Genomic DNA, 27,856 nt, shown 5'->3' with positions numbered 1-27,856 from the left:
ATAATAAGGGCTATCTATAAAAGAATTACTTTTTAAATATAGTAAAAATGCTGACATTTATTAACTTGTTTTATATTGCTCTACTTGTAATATGGTAAGGGTTCTGTTCATTTGTTACACTTTCATAGTAACATTTCTCTGCAAATCATCATCCCCTAAACCACTAATATACACTAAACAGTCTATTGATGAAAAAAATCGATTAAGACATCATTACATTTCTCTCTTTTACTTTAAAAATTAAAAAACTTCACTTTAAAAAGTTGTAAAAGTAGTACAAAGAATTCTCCTACAACCTTCATCCACATTCCCCAAATTTTAACACTTAATCATGTCTATCATCCTCTTTCTATATTATCATTTCTATATCTATAGTTTTCTGACCTATTTGAAAGTGGTAGACATACTGCTCCTTTAACCCTAAATACTTAAGTATATATTTTCTAAATATATGACCATTATCTTATACAAAGATGGCACAATTATCAAAACCAGGCAAGTAACATTGATACAGTACTATTAATCTATAGACCTTATTCAGATTTCTCCAACTGTCTCATTAATGTCTTTTTTTAAAAAAATGGGAAAAAAAAATTGAGATCAGGATCCTAAGTTTCATTTAGTAAATATCATGTTTCTTCATGACAACTCCTTTAATCTAGAACAATTTCTTCTCCTTTAATCTGGAGCAGTTCTTCAGTTTTTCTTTGTCTTTCATGATCTTGACACTTTGGAAGAATACAGGCCATTTGTTTCATAAAATGTCCCCCAATTTGGGTTTTTGTCATATTAACTCATCATTAGATTCAGTCTGCATTTTTGGTTAGAATAAAAAAAAGTAATCTTGTGTCCTTTCAAATACATCTTATCAGGAGGTCAAAAATATCTTTTTGTCCCATTACTAGTGATATTAACTTTGATCATTCAGTTAGGGTGGGGTCTACCAGGCTTCTCTACTGTAAAGTTACTATTTTTCCTTTTGTAATTAATAAGTATCTTATGGGAAGATAGCTCATGTAAATATCCTGTTTCTTAAAATATATATATATTGAAAGTATTATTTATGATTTCATTATAACTAAGCAGCCTCAATCTTTTAAAATTAATATGTTTGCAGCAGTGCACAGAAGTTAAATATTACTTCTTATCATAAGAATTTAACTACCTAAATTAAATATATGGTATCGTAGGTACTAAACAGATACTATCTGTGCCTTCAAGAATGTTATGTTCTGAAATTTATAGATAACATTAATACTAAAACATATTTGGATTGCTTTATTTTAAAATGTTTCTTCTTATTTCACAAAAGAGGAAAGTTAGACAGAAGGAACTGGCTCTCCAAATCATACGTTTTAAAACAGGAAGAGGCTCAAACATTACAATGTAAAACACACACAGGGAGGCACAAGAGAGAGTATCATATAGAGTAGCCAAAGTATAGTCATTGCCTTGCCCTTCTCTTTTTTGAGAGTGAATGCTGCATATGCAACCCAGCTTAGCATGAGCACATGCCTGTTAACAGCACTTCTCCTCTTCTCTCCTAAGAGCTAAACTTAAGCTCCTCGTCTTCTGACAGGGCTGAGCCCAGAGTTGAGTTAATTCTCATGATTTCATTTTATGCCGCAACAACTCCATGTACCAGGTAAGGACAGGGCTTATCATTTCTATCCATTGGCAGATAAAGAATTAGGTTAAGAAATTTACCCAAGATCACCACTAAGTCAGAGACAGAGGCAGGTCGATGCAATTCACAGGAGAAGCCCTCAAATGAAAGCGAAGTATTTCTCCCTACCCACATCTGTTTGGCTCCTTAAGTTTGGGTAGTGAGTGTTTAGAGTGTGGCTATTACGAGGGATATCTCCAAAATTTTTTCTGAATCTATAAAGTTCCCAAGTTTCAAAGAACTACAGATATGTGTTACTACTTTCTGCCTTGTCCTATTCTCTTACTCTGTAACTGGATTGGAGCTGATGACTCTAGTCTCCAGATGTACAGGTGTTAGAACACCCTGTCATATACCACTATAATCAATGCTACATCTACCTCAATGCCCCTCTCCAGAAGCAACCACTGTTGCCAATTTCTTTGTTCCCTAACAGAGGCAGTCTGTGTATAATCAAGCATATTCTAATTTGCGTTAAACAATCATTTTTAATTTCAGTTCAAATTTTATAATAATTTTAAAACTGTTTAAGACAAATTTCAAACACACAAAAAGTAGAGAGAAAAAAATTAAGTTTCCACAGAAGCAAAAGGTTACTTAAGAATAAAAAGGGACATGTGGTTGTGTGATTTAGAGAGTGGCAACCTGTAGTAAAGAAGAAAGACTGTGAACCAGGAGACCCAAGGCCTTCTCCAATCCTACTATCATGATCTTATCTTCCTCACTTTAAATGAAAGAAGAGCACCAGTTGATCCCAAGGGCACTTCCAGGTTTTAAGATGTATTTTAAAGGTATGGATTTGAAAACTGCCTGTTGATAACATTACAGTAGAAGAGATTACTCATTCTTATGGACTAAACCAGGGGGAGGGAGTCGCATGCACAAGTGGTCACATACCTTCTGGCTTTGCTACTGCTGTTAGCTAATATTATTAGCACCAGGCATTTTGCTCATTGCTTCACATGGATTACCACCTTATTTCATCATCACAAAATCCAATTAAGGAGACACATAAGATTATCTGTTTTATACATGGGAAAATGAAGTCTCAAGGAGAAAGGAAATAATCTACTGTAAGTGGAAGACTTTTTTTTTTAATATTTATTTATTATTTATTTGGTTGCGTTGGGTCTTAGTTGCAGCAGGCGGGCTCCTTAGTTGTGGCTCAAGGGCTCCTTAGTTGTAGCTTGCCAGCTCCTTAGTTGTGGCATATGGGCTCCTTAGTTGCAGCTTGCCAGCTCCTTAGTTGTGGCATGTGAACTCTTAGTTGCATGATGCGTGTGGGATCTAGTTCCCAGACCAGGGATCGAACCCAGGCCCCCTGCATTGGGAGCTCGGAGTCCTAACCACTGCACCACCAGGAAAGTCCCCGGAAGACTCTTAAATTGACTCCAGAGTCCACGTTCTTTACCTATTCCTTATTATAACCAGCCTTAAACATGGTGCCATTTTGTTTTAGGATTGGTTTTTGTTTTTGTTTTTCTGGCATATTTACTTAGCTCTGTTTAGAAAAACAGCATAGGCAAGGAGCTGTGTTTGCGGTGTGACTTTCAATATTATCTTTTTTCAGGGCTTCTCCGATCCAAATCTATTATAAACTATCTTGAAGGCACAGCCAGTCCCTCTTGGTCCCCAGGGACTTCCCAGGATCACTCCCAATTTAGCCATACTGTCTTCTCCTTCTAGATATTTGCTCCTCTCATGAAAAACATAGGCTACTCTTTTCTAGTCCACTGAGATATATATTCAAAGTTGTTCATCTCTAATTTCTCCAGGGTGCTATTAATTCACATACAATAAACAGACCAACTCTGAATCTTAGGTAACAAGCCTGAATCTGTATATACAAAATAGATCTAGGAAACCCCTCTCAGGTGACTGGAAAGAATCTCTCCCTCTATTACCATAAACAGAAGGAAAACACACACTCCAGAAACTCCAGCTGCTGATCTGGGCTCCTGCCTTATAAACTGATTGACTAAACTGACTGACTAGTAACTGAATCATCAGGAACCTAAAAACTTCATAACCACACATTCTAACATTCCGTATAAAGAAATGGACCCTAGCCTCTTAAATGAAAAAACTGGCAAAATTTCAAATGCTGAATTTTCCTAGATTTAAATTTTTTTTAATAAATAAAATATTGGGGCTTGTATTAGTTTGCTAGAGCTGCTGTAACAAAGCACCACAGGCTAGGTGGCTAAAACAACAGACACGTATTGTCTGTCAATTCTAGAGGCTACATGTCTGAAATCAAGGTGTCAGCAGGGTTAGTTCCTTCTGAGGGCTTTGAGGGAAGGATCTGCTCCAGGCCTCTCTCCTTGGCTTGTAAATGGCCCTCATCATGTTCACATGGCGTTCTCCCTGTATATGTGTGTGTCCAAGTTTTCTCTTCTTATAAAGACACTAATCTTACTGGATCAGGGGCCTACCCTATTCCAGTATAACCTCACGTTAACTAATTACATCCACAATGACCCTATTTCCAAATAAGGTCACATTCTGAGATATCAGGGGTTAGTACTGCAACATATGTGTTTGGGGGGTGGAGGGCAATTCAGCCCATAACAGGACTCCATTTTATTTAGCTTTAAATCTCTCATTTGACAACTAGCTCCCTTTACCCTAAATAACCTCTACAGCTTATGGCAATAAAGATATATATATATATATATATATATATATATATATATTCTTGTTACTATTCATAAATTAAGGTTAGACGTTATTCTTCAAGTTTCTTTGCTGAAGACCATCAAACTTTATCCACCTAGTTTTTCTATATCATTTTGACCAGACTCCTTCCCAAGATTTATTTAAAAAGAGAGTTTCAGGAAGGTCAGAGCTAGTCATAAAATGGCCACATTTCTAATAGTTAGCAATAAGATCTGTTACCTCCTTTTAAGAAATGAGGGAGTCAACACTTCACTGATGTCCGAACAAAAATATTACATTTCATTTGGCTGGCTACTTAAAAAAATTTTTTCTCCAAATCTTCTAAATCAGCTCTAAACCCTCTCTTCATTTAAATAATTAGATTAAATAAGTATCGCCTCTTCAGTACCTTTTATTTGAATCAGGGAATCTCAGTAAACTACCAGTGGTTATCAACCCTGACTATATACTGGGAAACATCTAAAAATATCAGTACCTGACCCTATACGGGATCAAACAAATCAGAATATCTAAGGATGTAACCAGAGCATGTTATTAAAGCTCCTCAGGTGATTCCAATGAGTATGTAGGGGGTCAGAACCACTGCTCTAAAGAATTACAAGATTCTAAACTGCATTCCCTAAACTGAGTCAGCTCTGATTATTTATGCCAATGTCTGAGATACTAGTAATCCAAAGAGACAAACAGTTATATTATTATGTTACGAGATCTTCTGCTATTTGGCACTTGCAGATTATTTTCCCATTTGCTTTTGGAATAGAACTAAAATAAATCACAAATGATGGGTGAGAAGAGAGAGGGAACACTTCTTCGAATTAAAATCTGTTAAAGATCAGAGTTATTAAAGCCTCTACTTCCATAGCAAATTAAACTGTAGTGAAAAACTGACTTTTGACTGTTTTGTAACTTTAGTGAAGGTGTTAACAGCTCTGGACAGAAAAACATGTATACCAGTTTCCCTTTCTATTAATTTCAGGTAAATTTATGACATGTGATGAAAGCAAAATAAACAATTTTTTTTTAGCAGCAGTAATAAAAATCAAACCAAGTGTTAGCAGGAAAGAGAAACAATTCCCCAAATTTCAACATTGTCCACTATGTAGTTGCCATTTGTGGCTGATGATATATGTGGAAACACCATCAAGTTAAAAGAGAAGGAAAGTGACCAATCTGTAAGCAGTACAATATGTTACTACCCTGAGTAGGCTTGCTTGTTTCCTCAGTATACCATGATCCAAAGCCCTAGGCAGATACTTAAGAAACTATGGATCATTATTCCAACTCTATTAAGTAAGTTTATTCAACAAGTTTTTGGATATAAAAAAGCAAAAGAACTTTCAAATAACTTGTTTGCCAACCTTCTCCAATAGCAGAGCTCAATCTGGTCCATGCTGTTGTGAAACATCCTGCCGATCCCCTACGAAACAGCTTAAAATGAAGTATCTATCAAATGTTTTCCTAAACGAAAAGCTGGTTAAAAACAGTCTTTAAAAATTTCCCCCCAAAAAAAAAAAAAAAAAAAAATTTCCCAATGAAAGGACTTCCCTGGTGGTCCAGTGGTTAAGACTCCACGCTTCCACTGCAGGGGGCCCGGTTCGATTCCTGGTCCCCTGGTTGGGGAACTAAAATCCCGAATGCCCTGCAGCGGGTGTGGCTAAAAGAAAAAAGAAAAGCAAAAATTCCCCAATGGAGATAATCCTCTTTAAAGATAGGATGCTAAATGAGCACCTTTCCAGTAGTTTATACCATCTCTCTGCCTCCGGTCAAGGCGATACCAGGAGTGGGGTACGGGAGATACCTTCAGTATCTCCCATTCCAAAAAACATGCAAACTACGCACAGCACACTTGTAAAAACTTATCTTGTGCCCTCTCTTCCGATCAGAATGCTGTCCCGAAGCCTCATCCTATGAAGACACTGCTTTGAAATGACTTCCTCCACCTTTGATTTAAAAAACAGAAACCCGGCCCCTTACTCTATCAGGACGCAATCTGATAATATTTACCATGCAGCAAAATGCACCAGAAATACACATGGTGAAAACAGGATATAACAGTAACTACTCAGGCCCTAGAGTCAGAATGACCCTATTTAAGGCCAGACTGCACACCATGCCCTGGGTGCCTGAACTCAGGCAAGTTATTCAGTCTCCCTAGGATTTAGTTTTTGTGTTCATCTAAAATACGAATAATAATATCTTCTAGAGTTGTTGTAAAAATTCAATAACATGTAAATACATCACTTATACTGCATGGCATATAGCAAGCATTCAATGAAATTTTTTGATGATCAAAATCCTTCAATATTTGATTTAGATAAAAATAAACACTCTTAAAACTTGACTTACTATATATATATATATACAAACACACAAATCAAATCATCACATTGTACACAACTTAAACAATGTTATATGTAATAAAGCTGGGGGGGCAGGACTTGGCTTACTACAATCTTACATTGACAGGCATGGTTTTTTGTTTTGTGTTGTTTTTTTAATTTGGCTTCACCACTTGGCATGTGGGATCTTACTTCCCTGACCAGGGATCGAACCCATGCCCTCCGCATTGGAAGCACGGAGTCTTAACCACTGGACCGCCAGGGAAGTCCCTTTTGTTTTGTTTTTAGTAAGAAGAGTCCTTTCAGAAAACTGGTGCATGAAACATAACCATCTACTCCCAGCAACAACCATTCGGCTTCAACTAAAAGCAAAAGCTGGATACATATGTGTGTTCACTTTGCGAAAATTTATCAAACTGTACACTTATGATTTGTGCATCTTTGTGTTTATGCTATACTTCAATAAAAAGCTTAAAAAGCAGAGGTCCATATGATGGGAGAAAAAGAACCTGAAAATGCCTTCAACCACTGTAGTTCTAGTTCTCTCAGCTCTGAGCACTATTCTCAGGTAGAAGTGAAAGCAGAGCAGTTAGGGGGAGGAGACTGGGACCAAATCAAATACTAGGATGGTCTTCCTTCATCCCCTCCTACGAACCATAATAAAATTAAAGAAAATCTCTAGACACAGCACATCTAGGTGGATGTACACGCACAAAATTAGGTGACTGGTGAACGAAATGAGTCAAAATTAAAATCCTTTATACAAGTTCCCATGGTACATTTTAAAAAAATTATTTTGGGGAACAGATTTATATATGAACATATTTATATTCCAAGAGTATAAAACATTACTGTCCCCCTTTCTATATAGTTCCCCATCCCCAATAGCTACCACTGTTACCAATTTCCAAAGTGCATTTTAAATGATTTCAGGAATTAATGTATTACGTAAAACAAGCCAGGATTGTATAGCTGGTCTCTGGGACCCAGCACTAAGTTCTTGTGAAGGATTCTTCACAGCCAGATTCTTGGCATACTTTGAAAATCTGTCATTAAAACAGCTTCATTATCTGCAAATGAGAATACTTCTGTTGACTGACTCAAGCTCTCTTTATAGGAGCTTATCCCTTCTAGTCTTATTTTAAAAGAAAATGAAAAGCAGTTTTAGCAATCAGGCAGAAAAGTCTTAAGGAGCTGCACTGCACATTACCCAACACACTGGTCTAACTTATAAACAGTTTTCCTGACTGAAAGTGTAGTACATGAATCTAATTTAAAAAGTTTTTAATATGTAAATGTATTTGGGAGAAAATAAAAATCCTATTGTATTTATCACAATTGTAATCCCTATAAAAGGCTATTTACTTAATATTCTTCCAGATTCTCTCTTTCACTCAAAGTTCCTTTTATCTCTTATATCTCTCCTAGCATAATAGTTAAGATTTTGGACTTTCTCTAGTCAAAGACTCAACTCCAATGCAGGTGCTGCCACTTTACAGTTGTGTTTCTGGGCAATACTCATTCCTTCATTCAAACCTCTCTTGAGATTCCTCTTTACAAAGACTTCTCTTATTCATAAAATGGGGAAAACAGTTGCCATACTGTACCAGGGTTTATTGTGAGAATCAAAAGAGAGAATGCACATCACCTACAGGACTTGGTAAAGCTAAGAGACAATAAATATTACCTCATATAGTTAAACAAAATATCCATCTTGAAATTAGCCTGTTGTTCATGTGTGTATGCATATATTGTGCCAGTTTTTGGCATCAGTGTTATACTGGCTCTGTAAAATTGAATTAGGGAACTTCTCTCTCTGAACTGAAACTGTTTAAATGATTCACTAAAGTTTAAGATAACTCACCCACGAAACTCTTTGGGCCTACCAATTTTATGCTTATGGAGATTGTTCCCTGACAATTTCCTCAGGTTTTTGTTGTTGTTACTAGTACATTTTCATTTTAAACAAAACACCAAATATTGATTACTAACATTCCGAAAACTTAAAAATACTTCAATGCACTAGCTCAAGCAGTATATAAAATCCCTACACAGTTCTGCATCATCTCTTAACAGAAATATAAACAAACAAATCAAGTTCTGTCAAAAAAATTAATGAGGAAATAAATAGATAATAGGACAAACCATCTACTAACTGATATTCTAAAAGAATGTTATTAAAATAGGACGGGACTTCCCTGGTAGTGCAGTGGTTAAGAACCTGCCTGCCAATGCAGGGGACACAGGTTCGAGCCCCGGGCCGGGAAGATCCCACATGCTGCGGAGCAACTAAGCCCATGTGCCACAACTACTGAAGCCCGCACCCCTAGAGCCCGTGCTCCACAAGAGAAGCCCCCACAATGAGAAGCCCGTGCACCGCAACGAAGAGTAGCCCCCTCTCGCTGCAACTAGAGAAAGCCCCCGCGCAGAAACAAAGACCCAAAGCAGTCATAAATAAATAAATAAAATTAAAAAAAAAAAAAAAGAATAGGAATCTAGATACCTTTAGTAAATAAGCCAGGTTATTTTGAACAATACTCTGGGTACCTCTGTAACCCTGCCTTAGGAATCTATTACAGGATTCTAATATAGTGCTTCTAGTTATCCAGTAATAAATTCAAGATAATAGTCTACTACAGAAAATAGAAAGAACACTGTATCGCAGGTTGAATTGTGAGAATCAAAGCGCACGTGGAGAAGACTCTGTAAACTATAAACGGCTCTACAAAATGTTAGGCAGTGTTATTTTTACACTTTACTCAACAATACAGCAGGTAATGTTTTCTAGGCACAGAGGTTAACATCCAAAGCAGCATCAAGGCACAAAATTTTAATACATGCTTCTATCAGTCCCCTCAGTTCTCCAATATCCTTGGTTTTCATGCATTACATACCTTTTATACCATGATGTAGATAAATATTACGTTACAGCCAGTGGCTTTGTATAAGGGAAAAATGATTCAAATTCCTGGTAATTAACATAGTCAAAGTCCTTCCTTAACCTGATTAAAAAGGAACTCATTACAATGTTGTATCCTCCGGTCTCTGTTTTTGAGAGCTCCTCACTAAACAATAAAACAGAATGAAGTAAAAATAAAACGATATTCTTAATGCGGTGGCGGTGGTGGTGGTGGTGATGATGAAAGCAGTTACCATGTCAAGCACTTCACATCGCTTATGCCAGTTACCCCACAACACTGTGCTGTTGTTTTGTTGCCACTGGTCAGCCAGAGGCAGAGCTGAAATCTGAACCCAGGCAAGCTGACTCCAGAGTCCACAAGTACAGGATCCTACAGATAAATTATAGTCATAATAAAAGTTTCATCTCAGCTCAAGTGTGGGTTTAAGAATATATATATATATATTTTTTTTTTTTTCTTAATGTACACTGTGTTAGAGCTACAGCTGAAAATTTTTGTTTTATTTCTGTTGACTCCAGTAGAGATGAGTGTTCCTGAAGAAGCCTTTTCTCTTGCACAGCACCATGAAAAACAGAAAGGTCTAAGTAAAATGGCCTTTTCTCCAGACTTCCCCAAGATAATGTCTGAAATTCCACTGTAAACCCCTGTGGAGTTGATCTAGCTAAGTCTAATCTCATTTTAGGTCTTTCATGACAATTGGCCTTCTTTAGTCTTTGCCCAGAGTTTTCTTTTTTCAGTCAGGATAAATTACAACTTGGCCATGCATCTCAAAAAAGTAAAATAATCACTGAAAACAATCTTAGTTTTTTTACTAGGGTGCCCACTTTAAAAGCTTAATATATTGGTGGGTGGGTGGCTGGGTGTGTGTGTGGCTAGCTAAGTATGAACAGAATCAATTACGAGGTTAAAAAAAAAAAGGTAAATTTTAGGAGGTGTAGTAAATTTTAACCAGGTTTAAATGTTTACTTGCAAACTAACTAGGCAACATCACAACAGTCAGTACCAGACTGATAAATGTTTTAAACATGCAGATTCTGTATAACTCAAAGAATTTAAGTAAAATCATAATTAAAGAGGTAATTCCTACTTCTAAAAGATGAACTTTGACAAGAATCTTATATATGCACAACTCGGAGAATAAAATGAGCCAGGGCATTTGTGAATAGAGGCAGTTTAGCTACAACAAAGCCTTTTCCAGAATGAAAAGTCACACTAGATGATCATAGACAATGACAGAAATTAGAGTCACTCCAAAAAACTGAACTCCAGATCAAACTACATCAAAATAAACTTAACATGCTACAATGTTAAAGGAGAGTGCTCCCCTACAGAATGAATCTCCCAGATTTTTAAAATCCTGAATGAAAAGTTTATTGGCTTATTCTAGAAACAAGTCAGTCATTCTCAAGTATCAAAGAAAAAATAGGAAAACATTAAAAAAAAAAAAAAGGGTGAATGTATTTGTCTAACTGCCAACCAAGTCATAAAAATTGCCTTCATTACCTCACTTACACAAAACAACTGAGTGATACTGAGTACACAGTGAAACAGTACAAACTTTAATGCCTTTTCTTGATTTACCTCAGGTCATTAATACAGCAACTGCCACATTTATTGACTACTTCCTTTGTGCTACGCTCTTGCTAAATGTTTTACATAAACATTGACTGCTCATAACCTTGGGAAGTAACTTTCACTTTTGGTGGAGGAAAACTAGAGAATGGACTTGAGGATACGGGGAGGGGGAAGGGTAAGATGTGACAGGGTGAGAGAGTGGCATGGACATATATACACTACCAAACGTAAAATAGATAGCTAGTGGGAAGCAACCGCATAGCACAGGGAGATCAGCTCTGTTGCTTTGTGACCACCTAGAGGGGTGGGATAGGGAGGGTGGGAGGGAGGGAGATGCAAGAGGGAAGAGATATGGGTGGGATAGGGAGGGTGGGAGGGAGGGAGATGCAAGAGGGAAGAGATATGGGAACATATGTATAACTGATTCACTTTGTTATAAAGCAGAAGCTAACACACCATTGTAAAGCAATTATACTCCAATAAAGATGTTAAAAAAAAAAAAAAAAAGCTCAGTGAAATTTAAAATCTCGTCTGAAATCATACAGCTACAGCTAGTAAGCGGTGGAGCCTTGTCCCCAAGCTGATACTCTTGATGCTACATCACAAAGACTCTCAATTGACAAGAGATGGGAACAGATGAAACAGATAAGCTCACGAACGTATCACCAGTCATTACAATTCTTCTTTCCAAGAAAAGAATTGCCTAATATTGAGAATTTTGGTTATAACCATGTTAAAAAAAAAAATCCTGCCTGTATTCTAACTTATTTAATATTAGGCATATTAGATTTATGAACATTATTAAGGGTATCACTTTGTTAAATTCACACTTTAACAAACCATTAACAATCAGTTTTTTTTTCTTTTAATTTATCAGTTTTCTTTTCATTTCACTAAATCAAAGGATTATCTTCATCAGTATTCTCTAAATAGTACTGAAGGTGACCATGGCTTTAAAAACAGGAAAGGCCAGTAACACAGTAACACTACCTGTACATATAGTGGCTTATCCTTTACGTGGTAAGTGAAATAGAAAGGGGGCAAAAAATGTCAAGATTACATAGCTAAACTGAGATACATAAAAGAGGTACTAATTTCCTTACTTACTCAGCAAGGTTGCTCTAGGTGACGGAGTACTATCTGGGAGAACAGAGACTGCTAAGTCTATCCTCAAAAAAAACTGACCAACAAACCTCACTGAAAAAATAGCTTCTTCTGAAAGGTATACAGAGTGGATAAATACAATGTGGTATTATCCATACAATGGAACATTATTCAATAACAAAAAGGAGGTACTTGTTCATGCTACAACCCTGAAAACCCTCTACTAAGTGAAAGAAGTCAGTCATAGGAGATCACATATTGTATGCCACTTATAAGAAATGTCCAGAATAGTCAAATCCATAGAGACAAAAAGTAGATTAGTGGTTGCTAACGGCTAGGAGTGGGGGAAAGAATAGGGCACGACCACTAATGAGCAGAGGTTTCTTTTTGGGATAATTAAAATGTTTGAAAGCTGATTATGGCAATGGATGCACAACTCCGTTTATATACTAAATGTGTAATGAATTACACATTTTAAATAGGTGAGTTGTATGGCATATAAATTATATCTCAATTAAACTGTTATTTAGGAAATTCCCTGGCGGTCCAGTGGTTAGGACTTGGCATTTTCACTGCTGAGAGCCCAGGTTCAATCCCTGGTCGGGGAACTAAGATCCCGAGTGCGGTGCGGCCAAAAAAAATAAAAAATAAAGAGCAAAAACGAAACAAAACAAACTGTTGTTTCAAAAAAAGAAATACACAGGTTTATCAGGCACGAAGACTGTCAACCTGTAACTACACTAACAAATTAACTAGAATGAATAACATTTTCTTTTTGCTAACATAACAAATGCAAAGTATAATAAGTCTTCCACATTTAAAACTACTTTTTTACCACTTACACGTATTCGTGGCTGGAATTATCCACATATAGTTGTTTAAGGCGCAAGCTGGTTGCAGTTCCCAGCTTTAGCATTTACAGGCAAGTTGCTCCCCTTCTCTGAACCTCACGTTACTCTTCTGCAAAGTGAGAATTAGAATACCTATTTCATCAGATTGTTGTAAGAATTAACTAGGATAATCCCTGTAAAGCACAAAGTACGCAGAACAAAATGCTAAGTAAACATCGGTTACTAAAATTCAACACTGAATGCTTCTGGAGCCAGACCAGTCCATGTCCTACCCTATGCAATGATCTCACCCATATTCATTTTTAAGACGTTGTCATGGAGCCTCTCTGTGTGATGGCTGGGGGACACTTAGAGGAAGACTCTGCAAAAGAGAGTGATAATAAGTTCCTGCTCCCCTCACCAACTCTTCTTTCTTAACAACCATCAGCTTCCTTGCTGCCGCTAGTTGGCAGGGAGATAAGCCAGGCCAAACTCTAGGCCACAGGCAGGGTTGGCCCTTCACATAACCTGAAGAGGGCCTTAGGCCTTATGCAAAGTCAGACTTTTCCCGAAGATAATAAGGCTTGTAATGGGGGCTCTATGGCATAACTCCTTTGATGAAGGCTTTTCCAAATGTACAGAAAAGAAACAAGCAATCTCTGTATGTTAGTTTCACAGATGGTCAAACTTTTAATGGGTCTGATAAATCTGACCTGGCAAGATTAAGAATGCGGACAACAGGAACAGACAGACTGGTCAATATAATCTGGAACTGTATGTAAATAACAGAGGATCTACCATGTCCATGCACAGGTCAGTAGCATCATTCCAACTTCCTGTCTCCACAGCACTGGTGCTGTTACACAGAGAATACTGTCAACACGTTCCTTCTACTCTAAGGTACACTAACTCCCTGGCCTAACAGAATTTTACCATTTCAGCTAAAAAACAGCAGGTTGATGTGATCTGTATTTTTCTCAGTCTACAAAATACAACCTTGTTCTCAAGATACAACCATGTCAAAAACTCCCTCTCTACAACTTGAACGAGTCTCCCAAGAAACATGAAAACTCTAAATGGATATTTACTTATTGATAATTTCAATAACAAATTTTAAGTTATTTGAGGTAGTTTTCACTAAACACATTTAACACAATAGTTCTAAATACATTTTCAAGAAAAGAACTCCATGAATATTTGTTTCTGGTCTTGGAATTGTGGTGACATGCCACACTGCCCATGCACTAAGTGAGAATGTGGACACATAGGTCCAGAAAAAAAAAGTACTGTAGTCAAGAGAGTTGTGGGGCAGGATATCACCTCTCATTCAAAGGCCTTCTGATGGAGTGGGAGAAAATATTTGCAAATGAAGCAACTGACAAAGGATTAATCTCCAAAATTTACAAGCAGCACATGCAGCTCAATATCAAAAAAACAAACAACCCAATCCAAAAATGGGCAGAAGACCTAAACAGACATTTCACCAAAGAAGATATACAGATTGCCAACAAACATATGAAAAAATGCTCAACATCATTAATCATTAGAGAAATGCAAGTCAAAACTACAATGTGGTATCACCTCACACCAGTCAGAATGGGCATCATCAAAAAATCTACAAACAATAAATGCTGGAGAGGGTGTGGAGAAAAGGGAACCCTCTTGCACTGTTGGTGGGAATGTAAATTGATACAGTCACTATGGAGAACAGTATGGAGGTTCCTTAAAAAACTAAAAATAGAACTACCATATGACCCAGCAATCCCACTACTGGGCATATACCCTGAGAAAACTATAATTCAGAAAGAGTCATGTACCAAAATGTTCATTGCAGCTCTATTTACAATAGCCAGGACATGGAAGCAACCTAAGTGTCCGTCGACAGATGAATGGATAAAGAAGATGTGGCACATACATACAATGGAATATTACTCAGCCATGAAAAGAAACGAAATTGAGTTATTTGTAGTGAGGTGGATGGACCTAGAGTCTGTCATACAGAGTGAAGTAAGTCAGAAAGAGAAAAACAAATACCGTATGCTAACACATATATATGGGGGAAAAAAGAAAGTGGTCATGAAGAACCTAGGGGCAAGACGGGAATAAAGACACAGACCTACTAGAGAATGGACTTAAGGACACGGGGAGGGGGAAGGGTAAGCTGGGACGCAGTGAGAGAGTGGCATGGACATATATACACTACCAAATGTAAAATCGATAGCTAGTGAGAAGCAGCCGCATAGCACAGGGAGATCGGCTCAGTGCTTTGTGACCACCTGGAGGGGTGGGATAGGAAGGGTGGGAGGGAGGGAGACGCAAGAGGGAGGAGATATAGGGATATATGTATATGTATAGCTGTTTCACTTTGTTATAAAGCGGAAACTAACACCCCTTTGTAAAGCAATTATACTCCAATAAAGATGTTAAAAAAACAAAAGAAAACAAACCAAAAAAAAAGGCCTTCTGATGTAATAAGGGCCATAACTGAACAGATATAGATCCCACACCATTTTACCAACAAGATTAAGAGAAGGAAGAAAAATCTTTAAGAGGATTCAACCAATAAATGTATTATAAATTATGTTAAAGGCATGGGGAATATTAAGGGGGGAGGCAACCCTTTCTTCAAGTAGTTTAGCACTTATCTGTGAAGTTAATAATGTATATATAAAAACTTAACATGGCAAATGTATGATAATGACATTAAGTCATGTAGGAATAACAGGATAAAGTTGTTAATTCCTGAAGGGATGATTTTAGGATAAGTTCCTGGAATAAGTAGGTTTTGTCCTAAAATCCTGAAAGATGATTAGAACTTAAACAGGTAACAGGTATGAATGTGGAAGATCAAACAGTAGGGAAGCAGAAAACCATTTGGGAAAATCATACAGTAGGCTGGCAAAACTAATGTAGTACAAGAAAGAAAAGAGCATGAAACAGTCACTATGAAAAGCTTCTAACCGTAAGTTAAGGTGTTTAGTTTGATTATACAGTCAAGAGAAATGCATCAAAAGTTCTGGTACAGTCCACTGTTCTGAAACACTTCTTCTTCATCTGTCAGATAAACTGGATCTTCCTTCAAGGTCCAGTGCAAATGTAATTTCCATGGTGAAGCTTTCCCAAAGTTGCAGCGCCGTCAAAGGCTCCTTTCTCTGTATCCATCCACAGCACTCTGTGCTGACCTCTGTTACACTGGGTAGTGATTGCCAAACACTGAATGAGAATTAACGGGCAGCTTGGTGAAAAGACAGCAGTTTACACTTTAGCTTCTAGGAATCAGCAGAGTGAGCCAATTTACACCCTAAGAACGAAAGTCATAAGACCACCTTCTTACATTGGGACGGGATTCTATAAAAATATTTGTTTTACTTTCCCTAGCATGTCACCAAGGTTCTCCCTAGTGAGCTAAGTCTGTTAAGCACAAATAACTATGATTTGCTAAGTTCTACTTTTAGAACCAACAACTGAAAAAACATATAGTATAATAATATATCAAAATTATAAAAAGCATTAAACTAACAGCTGTTTTTCACTCAATTAACTTCTGGAATATTTGAGCATATAGTCAAGTTTCCTTCTCTTTAGAAACTTAGGTCCACAACCTTCAGCTTTCTTTTTATTCTCATACATTCACCAGGCAAACATACCTGTTCAATAAGGTCAAACCAAGGCACTTTCAAATAAAAGTATCCTGTAATTCAATACTGACAGTGTTGCTCTCCCACAGAAGTACCTCCCTCTCACCTACAAATAGGCCCAGTTTGGAATGGATAGCAAGAACAGACATCTAAATGGCTTGTCAGCACCAACAATATTGATATTTCTTTTCCAACACCCCTTTCCTCAACCCTGCCCAAAGTTCTTCCAAGCAATTCTGAAAAGAGTAGGAATTGATATAAGGGAAAATGATCAAGGTGGTGGCAACCACACATTAATGGTGTCAGTTTTTTTAGAGGACTACATTAATAACCACAGACCATAACTAAAAACAGGAAATACATTCTAATCTGGTACCTTCAAATAGTGATTTTATAAAGACCAACCAATTAAACCAATATAGGATCATAAAACAGAACAACTTATTTTAAAGATACAAATACTTCTTAACTTTGAGAAGTCAAAATCCCAACAGAGTTATGTAACTTAACAAGTCAGCTCTAAAATTCATTCAAAACTCTATCCCAATTTTGGGGGGGGAAGAATATCTTTATCAGATATCAAATCTATGAAGTGATACTAATGAAAGCAATGTGAGATTGGCACAACACAAAACAGGTAAATGGAATAAAATACACTACGGCAAATTCAAAACTAAAGTCTATACATATGGTAATTTAGTATACAACAGAGGCAGCAGTCTAAGTGTGGAAATCATAAAACACTCAATAAATGGTGAAGGGCCAATATCCCCATTTGTGGGAGAGGAGAGTCATCAGATCCCTATACCACACAATCTACAAAAGTAGATTTCAGGGCTTCCCTGGTGGTGCAGTGGTTAAGAATCCGCCTGCCAATGCAGGCGACACGGGTTCGAGCCCTGGTCCGGGAAGATCCTACATGCCGCGGAGCAACTAAGCCCATACTCCACAACTACTGAGCCTGTGCTCTAGAGCCCGCGAGCCACAGCTACTGAAGCCCGTGCGCCTAGAGCCTGTGCTCCGCAACAAGAAAAGTCACTGCAGTGAGAAGCCTGCGCACCGCAACTCAGAGGAGCCCCCGCTCGCCGCAACTAGAGAAAGCCCACACACAGCAACGAAGACCCAACACAACCAAAAATAAATAAAATAAAATAAATTAATTTTTTTTTTAAAAAGTAGATTTCATATGGACTAAGGAGTTAAACCTATAATATATACTAGGAGAAAATATAAGAGAATATTTAATAGTTTTAGGGGTAAGAAAAGCTTTCCTAAACGAAAATCACCAAAAAAATTGGTAAATTTTATGACATAAATATTTAAAATTTCTATAGGGCACAAGATATCATATTGTTAAAAGACAGTACCAGATTGGGACAAAATATCTGCATCACATATCACAAAAAGAGAGTTAACCATTAACTGTACAATGAATTAGAAGACAATGACACTGATGTAAATTCATAATATATAAAGAACTCCTACCAGGCAAAAGGATACTATTAATTCAAAGAAAATTCAAATCAACAATAAATAAAGCTAATGGAACAATCCCACAACCTCAATACTAGTAGTCAAGAAAATGCAAATTAAATGGTAAAATGTAATTTTTTTAAATGGAATTTTTTTCACCCAAAGACTGAACAAAAAGAAAAAAAGGATTTCTGTTAGTGATGGTTTGGGAAATATACTGTTAGTGGTAGTAGAAACTGATACAGTTTTTTGAATATACTCTTAGTAAACTCAGTAACTCTACTTTTAAAAATTTACTACAGAAATAGTCACACAAGTGTACAAAGATACACTACACACTTCATGCGCGTGCGTGTGAAGTAATAAAATGACAGTGCTCAGTAAATATTACTATGTGCCAGGCATAGTTCTAAGAACTTTATATATACATCAACACATTTAATTTTCACAACCCTAACTACAATATCAAGTCTGTTATTATGATCCGTGTTTTGCAGATAAGGAAACTAAGACACAGGGAGGTTAAGTAACTTGCCCAAGGTCACAGAGATAATAAGTAGTGGAGCAAAGATTCAAATCCAGGTGCTCTGACTCCAATATCTGAGCTCTTAACCATTATAGGTCTATTGCCTCCCAAACAAGGATATTCATTTATAATATATTAGTAATCTAGTGAGAACAGCCAACTGTCCATGATCAAATACTGGTAAAATAAATTATAATCCATCCACCATGTGGAAAAATAAATGATGCAGAGCCAGCATACATACACACAAATATATATAATACATTAAGTGAAAATAAGTCACAAAAAAGATATTACATTCTTTCATCTGTATCTTAAAAACAACCTGTGTATATAGGTTGGTATGTATGTATATTGTTCTTTTGTTTAGGCCTTTGTCCAAAAACTTACACATCAAATAGTCAATACTGGTATCTTCTGGGGGGAACAGGATTAGGGACAGTAAGTGAAAAGAGACTCTCACTATTTACTTTCTTTTTCTATTAGATGACTTGTTTTATAATTGGCATGCTATGACTTTTATACCAAAAACAAATTTAAGGAAACAAAAAAACAACAAAGTAGAGCTACATCTACTTAATAGATAAGATGCTAATAAATCTGACACTACTGGATCTACCCCTGCAAGCATCAAGTTAAGTCTGCTGTGCTCATGGCCACAGATGGAAAAACCCTAAACCTGGCCAACTGATTATAATACAGTACAATCAGCATACATCATGGCAAGAGTATCCAACATCATTAGTGAGAGTCAAACTGCTTGGGTTCAAGCTGTAGCTCCACTATTTACCAACTGTATGTATGACTTCGGGTAAGTCACTCAACCTATCTATTCTCTCAATTTCCTCATTGTAAAATAGGGATGATAGTATTTGCCCCATGTTTCACATTTGTTAAGTCCTTATAATAATATATGAAAAAACTAATATATTTTGTTAGATAAAAGATAAATAACTTTTTATAAATAAATAGGTAGATAGATAAATAAATAAATAAATAAGAAAAAATATATACGTGCATTCTGATGTTAAGGTATGAGTACATCTCCCTATCCAAAATCATTAATAACCTCTCCAAGTTAAACTAAGTATATCATAGATGGTAAGGGTAGGTACTGTCTTGGAAAACTTTTTCTAAGGCTATATAGACACATGTATGAATGCTGCACCATGATGTAAAACGTATTTCTTATGGTTGAAGAGTGTCAAAGCCGTCCCCTGTGGCCACATCCCAAGAACAAACCTCACCACATCTTTCATCTTCAAGGGCTGCACAGTAAACACACAGTTTTCAAACCTTAACGTATACAGAAACATACTGTTTTAAAACATATTCAAAACACTTTCTCCTTCTAAAATGTCTTTTCTATTGTCCCTAGATTAAATCCATAAACTATTTTTAATTGGGATGCAATCTTCTCCCTCACACTTTTTTCCTCCCTAGCCAAAGCTCACCTTGATTTTACAGCACCTTAATCGAAATTCTCACCGTTTGTAGGTTTATTTATAAATGTTTTTTTCTGTCTCTTCACTCAACAGTACAATACAAAGAACTAAGAAATTACAATACCCTGCCAAAAGTAAGAATCACCTAGAATAAAAGCATGATACATTATAATTGGCCTATTAAAGTTAGATATTTAGGATTAGGCTTATTTCAATATTTAAATCAACTTTATTAGACATTATTTTAAGTCTACTAGCCCTCAAAATATTTTTCCCAGTACAATGAATCTTTCTAACATACGATTTCTCTCACATCACGTCTTACATTCCCAAATAACCTGTTCAAAATGAAGTAAGTTATAAAGTCCCAAGAACCTCTAGTGGGGAGGGGGGAGACCAGAATTAACTCAGTCCTTTTCTCATTATCTCTTGGATCTTTCTTACACTCTAGAAATAGTAATTTACACATCTTGTATAAATTCAATAAAGGAAAGCCAGTTTAGAAATTCTTCAGTTCAATCCCTTCATTCAGCAGATGAGGAAATCAGGATCTAGAGAAGTAACTTCCTCAGAGTCACATGCTTTGGACTGAAATGATGTCTGATAATGAGACTGCTAACATCTTTCCATCCCCTTGAAGGAACAGTCCAGGATTATAAATCTTAATTAACCACATATATTAAAACTGTGTAATTGCAAGCAACTATTACAATCACCGGTCCTAAGAAAAAATTTACATGTCTTGTCAGTATGTCATCTAGAACTTTTCAAAGTACTCTGAAATAATTACTTAAGGTATTTCCTGTTAAGTCTCATTTTACAGAAAAACAAGCTAACCCCAGAAGTATTATATCCCTGTTACCACATCAAAGCTAAGGATAAGATTCTTTCTTAATGAATTAACTAACTAGTACTTAACACATAAAATCACATTACCTCCACATTTTTAATATCTAAATTTTTACATTAATAAAGTTTCTCCTACTGCCTTTTAAAGGAAATAATTTTGAGACAAATAGAAAAAGCAAAATAATAAATTTATTAAAATCCAATTTTCTGAGTCTCATTCATACCTGTTGTTCATCCTCCATGACGTTACTAGCAAATTCAAATACTAGGTCGTTCTGTTGGACAACAGCAGCCATAATAAAGCATTCCCCTTAGATCCACATGAGAAAAATTCCAAACAGGTTCAAGTACCAGGCAGCAGAGTCCAGTGACCAATTTGTGTAAATAACCCAAGCTAAGTCTGTGAAGTTACTGTATACCAGGTTTTCTTTAGGGAAGGTGCTTCAAATTTTCTTGGTTCACTGGGATTTTACTTAAATTGAGGCAATTTTTCTGAAATTTTTCTTCTCTAGAACTTCTTGACCTGAAAAACACAAGTTAGTTATGAGAAAGCAATCATACTATTTTGAATATAACAGTTAATACAGACAGCAATGTCTCCAAAGCATTTTTTTGTTAATGTTTTTAAACAAAACCAACATGACTCGTGAATACAGGGTTGTTGTTTTTTTTTAAAAAAACTAGACATATATTTTCTTTTAAGATTTCATTCCTGCTAAGATAAGATCACCTCTCATTACTGAAAATGAAGCCATTCTCCCCCCCCAACCCCCATTAAACTACAAAGTACTATTTATTAAAAAAAAAAAAAAAAAAAATCCACCCAGCCATAACTAGGTTTTTGTAATTGCAATAAAGGATATATAAACAATTTCCTTCTTTCTACTAACCTAGCAAACCACACACATAGGAATTCCTACTCCATGAGTAATTTCATAACATATATTTTTGCCTTAATAGAAACATTCACACAGTATCCTTGTTAGGCCTAATATATATAAGGATTTAAAATCTGTCTAATACATTTAAAGTTTAATAGTACTATTTTAAGAGCTTTTAAAAATAAGCAGAAATAAAGCTCACTCTTTCTGTTTTTTAAAAAGGTTTCTGATAAGTAGAATGCTTTACCATGCTTAAGCCTGTCTTCGGTGGCTTCTTTTTTAATGCACTGAAATGTATCCTTATCTCTAGCACAGGCTTGCAAGCAACAGGAAGGAAACAGCACTTGACCACGTCATGGCAAATTAGAACATGCAAAGAAGTGCACTTTACAATAGAAAAACAGAAACGCAACTTAAGAGTGAAAACAATTTCACAGCAGAGGGAGAAAAGCTTTAAAGAGTGCCTGCCAAAGATGTTTGCATATTTAACATTTTTTTTTAAAGTTACCACTACTAACAAAAGTAAAAGGAAATTAAAAGTTTATCACAATTTTATTAAATATTGCTTCATACGGTTATGGCCATAAATACGACATGAAAAGACAAAACATGAAAATAATCACATTAAGTAACATCTAGTTCTTTGAAACAGCATTTACAATTTTAATTTTAAAGAGACAAGTTCAGGAATGAAGCTGATCTCGTGAATCAGTTTCCCTGAAAACTTAAATCCAGCCAGTAAGTGCTAGCTAAATCACATACTCATTTTCCTAATTTCGGTAAAGCCAATTTCCTACATATTGCAGACTCTAGGGGTCATCATAGATGACTGTGGTTTCCCTAACAGGAAATCAAAAAAAAAAGAGTTAAGAATTCAATTCAATTCAATATTTCTACTCACTAAATTCTAACCCAGCAGTTTCCCACACCCACTCCATCTCTTTTAATAAAGACTTCAACTCCAACACTGGGAAAGTATTTTTAGCACTACTATTTAGGTAGTTTTTGAGTACTGCACCATGTCTGGTGCGGGGGAAAGTACTTTGACCAAAATTCATCAGACAGACATAGAAACATAAAACATACATACAATATTTTCCTTTAAACTCTCACCCAATTCTTCTGTACTAGGCTTTCCTTCTTTGGTCCTCCACACAAACTACATTCATTCTTACCTCTGTTTTCAACTTCTACTAGCCCCCGTTCCTGGAATTCCCCTCCCACTTCTCAGTTCCCATTCGCATCTTCTCTATCCTTCAATGCTCAAGTCCCATTTCTTTCACAGAGCCTCCCGACCTCTATGCCTTGACCTACATGGGCCTTCAAAAATACAGCACTTACTGCCCCTACCACCAAATTAGCACTAACTGTACACTGTCTCACACTTGAAAATTATGTCCCCCTAATTCAATTGAGTACGTGTTTCAGTGTCTATTATTTGCAAAGCTATGTACCAGGCACCACAATAATTAGAGCAAAACTTCTCTGGGTAAATAACCATTGTCTAAAGTTTCTTCTGTACCTGCCAAACCTGTGTGGTTTGGTAATAATAATAAAAAGGATTAATGATAATAATATAATACTAATAATAAAAAGGATAACATTAATGACAGATATTGTTTTGAAAAACTATCACAGATATTTACACTCTATATATGTTCTTTGAAAGAATTACTGTAATACTTTTGATAATACAGAAATCATTATTCTAAACTTAAAGAACCACAGTAAGAAAGTATAACCAGAATCAAGGGATGTTTCCTGATAGAAAAGTCTCTCTGTAAAAGGTTAGATTCCAAAAGACTATTCCAAAATCCATTTATTCATAAATACAAAGGTGACACTGTCCCAATGACCAATGTGAACACATCTGTGTAAAGTTTCACTTTCTTTCTCATTGCAGTCACAAACCTTTTCTTACTAGCACCTCCACAGTGCTACTGTTCTTTACCAAATGTTTTTTTTAGTCTCAAAAATAAGGACAAGCAATCAACATACCTATATCTTACAGTACACACTAGGAACCAACAGTAATCAACCAAAACTGAAATGACAGCCCATGATCACTAAGCCTCTGTTAGGATAGGAAGAGATACCTTTATTCTGTTCATTTCTATACAGAAGTTCATAAACTGAAAACGTGTAAGTAAAGGAAAGCTCCTGCATTATTTTATTGGCTTCAATAGGCCTCTGACCCTCTGTCTTCTTTCACTCTATCCCACTGCTCTTCCTCTTCTCTGAGTAGTTATACAGCCTACGGCACCAAGGTGGTTCTTGGGAAGAATTTTTCTAATTCCTGATCCAGAGGTACCACCCATACATATTAGAGGAACTTAAATAACACAGCCTCAGTGTATTAAAATTTTTTCAGCAAGAGATTAGACTGGACACCTAGATCAATGATTCAATTTTTCATGAGTAAACTGAGTCCTGTGTCCAAGGTCTCACAATCTGAAAGCATTAACAGAATTACAACTAGAATCTTCATCTCCTAAATCAGGACTCTGTGTCCATGACTACAATACACAGCCTCTAAATCTACCCAAATCCTTTATGCTGTAATAGTTCAGAACACAGGTTTCTTTTTCTTTTTAATGTTTTTTTCTTCTTATTTATTTATTTAGGCCGCACCGCGCAGCTTGCGGGATCTTAGTTCCCCGGCCAGGGATGGAAATCGTGTCCCCTGCAGTGGAAGCGCTGAGTCTTAACCACTGGACCGCCATGCCAGGGAATTCTCTAGAACCCAGGTTTCTAAGTAAATACATATATCAAATTAGAAAAAACAAATTTCCTTCTCTAGTTCAGCTCCTAATGTCCAAATCCACTCACTAAACTGCCTACTGGATAAGTCCATGTCAGTGGCTCTCAGAGTCAACGTGTCTAAAACATGTCCAAAACTAAACTTATCATTTTACTCCTCAAATCTGCTCTAGTGTGGAAAAAACATGGGTACTCAGGGTAAAGCAGAGGCCTTTTTTCTACTCTAACAAAATTATAAGGTCTTTAGGAAATTTAAAAATTGGTTGAATTTACTAACCCTTAGCTATATGTATTATATTCAGGAACACTTTGCTGTATTAATAGCTCCCAAACATATTTCACTTTCAAAGTGTCACTTAGTCTTTATAAAATAACAAGTAAAAAGTGAAAACTATTCATTCAACACACAGACACAGACAGTTAACTTACTTGCACAGTTCTGTGCAGTCATCCAGTTGGGAATCCACCAAATAATAAAAACTCCCCAAGCTGGCTGTCAATATCTTTCAACTCGGTAAGGACCATATTCTTATTCTTCAAGGAGACATGCCAAAGGAATGTCTCATCAATGAGGTCCTCACCGCTTATTGCCAAACTAAGCTTCAAATTTAAGGTAAAGTAGTAGCTCAAGCAAAACGGTTAGGAGCACAGGCTCTGGAATCAGACCACTTGGGTTTGAATCTTCTGCACTGTGACTTTGGACAAGTTACTTACTTAGTGTCAGTCTCTTCTTCCTGCAAAATAGGTATAAGCCACAGTTTTCTCATTCTGTAAAATGGGCATAACAACCCCAAAATCTAGAGTTTCTGTGAAGATGAGATGCGAATGTATGTGCAGAATGCTTGGCATATAAATTTTACTCAATAAACATTAGCTTCATTATAATCTATGTACAGTACAAGAGATATGTAACACATGCTTGCCAGATAACAAATTATTCCTTAAGTCTCATTTCCATACTCCCTGGGAGTCTCCTTTACCACAGCTATTTGCTAGACTCCACAAAGAATACCATAGCCCCATTATCAACAAAAGTATAATTCTACTCCAGTGCCTAAAAATTTGGCACCTGTTTGATAAATCCAGTTGCTTCAAGGTTAGGACCACACCCTGTCTGGCAAGCCTCCCTTAACACAGAGTTCCATTATGTCCCTAATCCAAACAAAATGAATTTACTGATTGTAAATACAAAACCCTCAGACACGTTACTTTCTACTACAACCAACTCAAATGGTTAATTGTTATATAACTTATTATAAAAGATTTCAGGTATTATAAACATATGATAGTCAAAATCAGTTTTTAATACTTTTCACACTTGCTTTCTAATCCCTAACTGAATGCAAATTTAAGTTCCCTTCAAAAGGGCTTTAAACACAAGGGTCTATAAACCCATTAATTCATAATGATATTTAAAAAAAATCACTGCCAACCTTTGGAAGTTATTAGGCTACCAACTCATTATGCTCAATATGAAAACTGACAAAGGGAACCAATCAAACAAAAGAGGAATAAGTTTTTAGATTAGACAGTTCTGGCCCAAAGAAGGCAAAATACACCAGCTTAGAGCAATGGGTGGTTGAAAGACTACCTTTAATTTGAATGACTATCTCTAATAAAGTATTCAGACTGTGCGTGTGTGTGTATTTATAAGGCGGGGAGTATCTAAATAACTGGAACTACTTAGTAACCCCAGATGCCAAGTACCTGAACGGAAAGTATTTTTACATGAAGTGGCAACCTGATAAACCACCCTTTTCAGCATACAGATATACCCATCGTAAGAACAGGAAGTATACTGGAAAAACCATGAAACTAGAAGAAATACAATAAAAATTAAAGAAAATAGAGTAAGAAACGTGAGAGAAGAGAAGCTATTCAAGTTAGAATGAGAAGCAAGCAATAAATCCATAAACTGTAATGACTGGAATTCTTCCGTAACAGACCATAGCTAGGCCTTTCCAGCTGTATCCTAGTATGGTAGAATGCTTTATATTAGCTCCCAGCAGAAATGAAAATAATAAATCAGTGGTATCAAGATAAATTCTATACAATCTTCCAAGGGTCTGCCCATTCTCAATCTGAAAAGTGTGGAATCACGCACTTTTAGAACTAAAAAAGATGTAAGGATTACCTAGGACGATTCATTTGTTGAACAGTTAGAGAATTTGGGCCTAGCGCAGTCTGACTTGTCCAAGGTCACACAGACAGTTAATGACAAAGAAAGCAACAATTCTCTGCTTTTCCCCAATTCCCAGCCCAATTCTCTACATTAATAGAACTTCATTAGTATTTTTCATTAGTAGAATATCTGGACAAATAAGAAATCCCTTACACACATTTGTTACCTGGTAAATCATTTTCAGTCACATTTTTATGTGGAATAACTGAAAAAGAGGAGTTTCTAGATTTTTCTATTACTGTTTTAAATCTTAAAATTTTACTATTGTTGTTCGTTTCCAAGTTCTATCATATCATACTATCTTGCTTTACCTTCACTCAGCCTAAAAAAGTGAAAAGGAAACATCAGTAAGCCTTTTTATAAAGCTACCACAATAACTCATTAAAATACTTTAAAATAAATTTCATTGACATTTTTCTTGCTAGTTCTTTGAATACAATATTGCTATCACACTAAAAACTTGTAGATAAGAAAAAAATAATAAACACACCAAAATGTAGTTACAGTTAAGTAACCAGACTTTAACCTCCCCCAACAAGGGTAGTCTCTCAGTTTCTACTGAATAAGGAAACAAACAAACAAAAAAAGACACTAATTGTAAAATAAATCTCACTGCATAGCACTCTCTAAATCATGTACTCTATACACAAAATAGAAGAGGAAAAAATACAAGTAAATGTCACAGAGGAGCAAATCATTCCCTACTGCGTTCAGGGTTCTCTTAATTCAAAAAGAAAATGTTTCTATACTACCACCTTTAACTCATTTCAAATATTCAAGGAATTCAACAAAATGTAGAAAAAGTTTAAAAGTATGTTCTTGGAATCATATAAGTACCATATATATAACCATCTGTATCTCTTAAGTAGCTCCGCTGCTTTAGGCATCTTTCATTGAAACTGAGGGGGAGGCCGGGAAGTGAAGTACTTGGATCTTTTTCAAAAGTATATTTTTATTTCCATGTGAATGAAACACAGATTGATGTTTT

General features: G+C 36.1%; 1 protein-coding gene across 5 annotated transcripts in view; it reads right to left on the bottom strand.

Moving 5' to 3' along the window:
• Window positions 1–27,856, bottom strand: part of ELF1 (E74 like ETS transcription factor 1) — a 104,845-nt gene that overhangs the window by 31,382 nt on the left and 45,607 nt on the right. For 4 of the 5 annotated variants that reach the window (XM_059902557.1, XM_059902561.1, XM_059902558.1 and 1 more), the window contains exon 2: window positions 21,270–21,568. In XM_059902557.1, the coding sequence (XP_059758540.1) occupies window positions 21,270–21,341 (72 nt within the window). In that variant the 5' untranslated portion in view covers window positions 21,342–21,568. Of the gene's footprint in view, window positions 1–21,269; window positions 21,569–22,173; window positions 22,205–27,856 lie in introns of those variants that run through there. The other variant, XM_059902560.1, reaches the window with a different exon arrangement.

This window comes from Balaenoptera ricei, chromosome 18 (genome assembly GCF_028023285.1).
Source record: "Balaenoptera ricei isolate mBalRic1 chromosome 18, mBalRic1.hap2, whole genome shotgun sequence".
NCBI lineage: Eukaryota > Metazoa > Chordata > Mammalia > Artiodactyla > Balaenopteridae > Balaenoptera > Balaenoptera ricei.
This window is presented reverse-complemented; position numbering and strand designations above follow the sequence as displayed.